At 49.9% G+C, this 5084-nt stretch overlaps 1 protein-coding gene across 1 annotated transcript; it reads right to left on the bottom strand.

Annotated features, from left to right (window-relative positions):
- Positions 1–2863: 2863 nt before the first annotated feature.
- sox17 (SRY-box transcription factor 17) lies at positions 2864–5084 on the bottom strand. Its single transcript, XM_029149212.3, is given in 3 exon segments — positions 2864–3584; positions 3587–4123; positions 4478–5084. Coding segments are annotated over 3 exon segments (1197 nt in total). The 5' UTR covers positions 4776–5084; the 3' UTR covers positions 2864–3222.

The following is a 5084-nucleotide window of genomic DNA, read 5'->3' as shown; positions in this document are numbered from 1 at the left end:
CTGACTGCTGATACAGTCATCTTATACTCACTACCCGCCTGGACACGAGCTAAAAATTGTCCTGGATGCCACAGGGGGATTCAGACAAAAGAATGGAGAGAGGGAAGCTGATCAGGAGAGGCGTGGAGTTGATTCAGCTCCCTGACTCAATTCCTGAGCGTGAAACAAATGTGTTAGCGGCTTGAAAAATGTTCTCTGGTGCTAAAGGCCACTGTAAAAGCAGAGCCGGCTGCTGTTTGTCCTCCACTGCCACAGTCCTGTATTACACAGTTATTATTCCCATATATTTGCTACATGCAGCACCGTAAATGTTGTGTTATTTAAACTGAATTATTTCACTGCCTTAAATTAAAACTTAATAAACGATCACATAATTCAGCAGTAAACCTGTTGTCCATGTTTCACTGATGAAACACTTCATTCAGGTGCAAGATCTAAATTTAAAGTCAAACTATTTGCATCAATGCATGAAATGGTACGCGAACCGAGCTCCTTGCCTGAAGGTGTCAGGGGATTAACATCCTACCTACGATAACGTATGCAATGCAAGCATTTGTGCAGACGCCCTGTGAATTTTGACACAACACTTGATATTCTACCTGTTAGATTTATCGGCGCACGCGACGGCTATATATAACCGCCGCGTGTGACAGAGCTGGAATCAGACGAAAAATGAAGCGTTGCGGCTCGGCGCTGAGTGGAGATGGACTGGATCTGCCGCACTATATATAGTGGGAACACAACTGGACGGTGGTGTGACAGGCAGAGACCATAAAAGCGATCGGGCCAGAGAGGGACAGCATATGCCTGGGATTATGAGCCAGCAGCCCCGCTTTAGACGAGGGACACACCCTCTCCTGCAGCTGTCTCACATGCAGTATTTGCAATCTACTATCAATGACTTAATCAGTTTGGGCCCTCGCAGCCTCTCTGTCAGTCTGAGGCTGGACATGGGACGCTTCACCTTGTCAGGGAGGGTGTGTGTGTGTGTGTGTGTGTGTGTGTGTGTGTGTGTGTGTGTGTGTGTGTGTGTGTGTGTGTGTGTATTTGTGTGTGTGCATGCACAGATGCTGATTTGGTGGTTTCATGTTAGAGCTCTTCATGAGTGTGTTGTAACTGGAGACGAGGCCAGTGTTGTTCACTTAGTAACGTCCTCGTTGTCATCAGAGCGTTTTGTGGACCAGTCTGACCAGTGTTTGTGAAAGGCAGCTACCTGAGACCAGATTAGAGCAGTGCCACGATTAAGCGCCGCTCTGTTAATGTGGCCGACCTCCCTGCTGTAATCTCTCAGAGCCTCTCTGCAGCCTCCACGAGGCCTCGGGACGAGCGAACACACACACACTGGGCTTAAAGGGGAAGAGTCGCAGGTCCTTTCTTCAAGAACTAGCCTGCGTTTGTCGTTCGCCTTCCTCCGTCCCATGCGATGACGCTTCCGCCACTGTTGCGGCAGGTGATGAGCGGTTAAAGCTTTGATTAATGGAGTGTCACTATGATCGTCACTCTACAGGACTCACATCTGAGGTCCTCTGAAGCTCTGTTAAAATAAAACTGATTGTAAAGTATATGCTGCCAAATCAAAAATAATGATTGTTCATTTAATATCATAAATTTCATTGTTTGTGATAGTTTTGAGGTTTAAATTGTCCTGACTAATACTTTTTGAAGTGTGATATTGTCATTTTGCTTTTTGCACCAAACCATGATTTTTATGCATTTATACTTTTTAATTATTCAGTTTTCAGTCTCCTTTTGCAAACTATTTCTGAATCCTTGTTATATTTATCTTATTATTGCACTTTTTATTTAGATGATACTATGAGTTCAGCAGAAACACGCTCTGTAACAGCAAAACGCTCACTTCCAGTTACTGAGATCAACTTTAAAATGTGTAAACTCCTCAGCGAGCGCTTCCTCATCAATTAGCCCAGATAATATCACGGTGTGCGTCCAGGCAGGTGACCCCCCACCCAGTCTGCTGCTGCCTCAGGGATCATGGCCTGAGCCTCTTGTTATGCACCTATTAGCCGTAACAACAAGGAGGATAAACCTGCCACTCAGCTGCAGACGCAGTTTAAACACATTCACACCAATTACAGCAGATCCTCCCTGAAGGAAAATACGCCTGGAGCACGTTAGGAGATGTAGCAATAATCTACACACATCAGATATTAACTGTAACGAGTTTCCAACTTTAGTAATGGCTGACATCAGTTTTATAAGCGTGGGAAAAGCTGACTAAATAATTAGAAGTCCAACCTCTATCTCTTCTACTTTACAGAATATTTCCAAACATCCAGCGTGAACAAAGCATGGACATTTATACACCTCTGCTACGTTTCCTGTGAAAGTACTAAAAATGGATCACAAGGTCAGGGTGGCTGACCTGACAGAGAGGAACCCCTTCCTTTAAATTAGGGAAAACCCCCTTTGATAAAACACGACTCTTGTTCAACTATATGTTGAGTTGTGCTCAAGGTTTTACTTGATACCCAGAGAAAGAAAGCTCCGTATATATGTTTTTTAGGATGGAGGTAAAAACTGTGTTTAAGTGATGTGGTGAACCGTGTAAATTTGAAAGGCCCCCAACATTAATCAGAAGATACTAAATCATTTACAGACAGGACATCCGGACCATAAACTCTGCTCCCATGCTGAGAAAACACGGCGCCGTGTGTAATGCAGATGCTGATTAAATCCACTCTGTGCGGGCCAGGAAGCCGGGTCACGGCCCTCTGCCGCCCCACTTCCAGGTGAGCAACTGGTGCCGCTGGGAGCCGCTCAGCTCCGAGTGGAAGTGGAAACACAGAGAGAGAGAGAGACGGGGGTTGAATGAGACAAATAAACACAAGAGAGGAAGAAGAAAGTAATTGCAAAAGATTTTATTTTTCAAAAAGTGCAAAAAATATAAAAACACCTTCGGTCTATACACAAATGTTAAAATAGTGACTGTACAATATTTATTTTCACAAAATTAATTCATGTCCCTGCAAGAGAGGAAGTTAAAACCAGTGTTTGTGTTAATATATTCAGTGGCTTCATTAACTGTTCCTAACACAGATACAGTACTATGTCTCCTTCAGAGCTTTATTTTGGAATCTCACGGGCCGTCTCTGTAATTGGCAAACAACATTTATAAAAATATTTAAAAAGTTCAAATTTAGCTACAGAGGTTTGAGGCGAGGTCACGAGTCCTTGCAGCAGGATGACAGGCGAGGCAGGAGGTTAGGAGTTGTTGTAGCTACAGTAATACACAGCCGTGCTGGCGTCGGACAGCACCGACGAGATGAGGCTCTCGGGTCCCTGCATGCCGGCCTCGTGCGGCCCGTACGACAGGCCGGGCAGGTCCGCGCGCGCCGAGGAGCCCAGGTACTGCTCGAACTCGTTGCGGTCCACCTCGGCCAGCAGCTCGGCGTGGTGCATCTGCTCCACGCTGTCGCCGGGGGGGTGGGGGTGGGGGTGGGGGGGGTGGGAGTCGGGCGGCGGCGAGAGCTGGCCCGCGCCGCCGGCGTGCCGCTTGGCCTGGCCGGGCCCGCAGTGCTGCGCGTAGTACACGGACAGGGGGTTGGGGCACCCCATGTAGGAGGGGGGGCGGGGGCCGCCGGCTCCGGGGCCGAGGCGGGGTGCCGGTGCAGGATGGCGTTGCCGTGGTGGCTGGAGAGGGGCTCGTGGGGCTGGTACTCTGGCGCCGCGCCCTGGGAGTGGTACGGGTACGCGGGCATCATGTGGCAGTCGTCCTGCGAGTGGGGAGGGAAGAACATGGAGTCGGACTCCACGGCGTCGAGGGGGGAGGTGTCGGGCGTGGGCAGGCTGTAGGGCTCGTAAGGCGGCCCCCCGAGGCCCTGAGCGTCCCTGTAGTGAGTGAGCGGCTGCGGGGGCAGCTGGAAGCCGTGCTCGTGGTAGCCCAGGCCCAGGCCGTCGCCCGGCATGGAGGCGGCGCGGTGCTCGGACACGCCGCCGTGGACCAGAAATCCAGAGTCCAGCCTCTTAATCCTCTTCACCTGCTTCCGCCGCCGGGGACGGTATTTGTAGTTGGGGTGGTCCTGCATGTGCTGAACCCGCAGCCGCTCGGCCTCCTCCACGAAGGGCTGCTTTTCCGTGACAGGAAGAGCCTTCCACGATTTCCCTGCGGGTCAAGAGGAGAGCGCACATCAGCGATACGTCAGCAGATCCTGCGAGCGGCCTGGTTGTGCACACGAAAATAGCCTGTTGCCATTTCAGGGGGCTGGGACAGATTTTTGAGGTTACATCTGAAGCTCGACTCAGACACAGCAACTTTTAATAGCATCACCTGCTGCACCAACAATCACTTGTCTGGGTGATAATAATAATAATAATAATAATAATAATAATAATAATAATAATAATAATAATAATAATAATAATAATAACAATAACAATAATAATAATAATAATTTAATCACAAAACTGAATGTAGAAGCACAGCTGTGGGTCGAATTAAAACGGCAGCAGGACTCACCCAGCATTTTGCTCAGCTCCGCGTTGTGGAGGTCCGGGTTCTGCTGGGCCAGTCTCTTGCGCTCATCCTTGGCCCACACCATGAACGCGTTCATGGGCCGTCGGATGCGCGGCTCGCTCTTCCCGCGGTTCTGGCTCCCGGAGCCGGACGCGCACGGCTCGCTCTTCACCTTGGATTCCCCCAGAGGGCTGAGGGGGTCGGCCCACTGGCAGTGTCCCATTCCAGGCATCATGACTGACATCGCGCACCTTGCCTGGGTCTGATCGTCGCTGGCGTAACCCGCATCGGGACTGCTCATCTCTGTCCAGCTGGGAGGGTCGGAGAGCCACGGGGCAGCGCGCAGAGGCGACGACGCGCTGCTGCTGATAACGGGCTACGAACAGATAAAAAAAAAAAAAAAAAGAAAGAACTTATCGAGGCGATTTCAAATGTTTGTGGTCCTCAAGCTGGAAGGGAAAACAATTAGTCACATCCATTAAACACTTCCAGGAGCCGCGCACACTGAACTACAGCGACTATTCAGCGGTGGCTGGTGAACGGTGCGGCGCTATAAACTCACAGACAGCCAATCGCCATGTGGTGGGAGTGCCCGCTACTACAAGGTGTA

The sequence above is a fragment of the Betta splendens genome, chromosome 4 (assembly GCF_900634795.4).
Source record: "Betta splendens chromosome 4, fBetSpl5.4, whole genome shotgun sequence".
NCBI lineage: Eukaryota > Metazoa > Chordata > Actinopteri > Anabantiformes > Osphronemidae > Betta > Betta splendens.
Note: the sequence above shows the minus strand (reverse complement) of the source record. Positions and strands in the feature narration are given on the sequence as shown.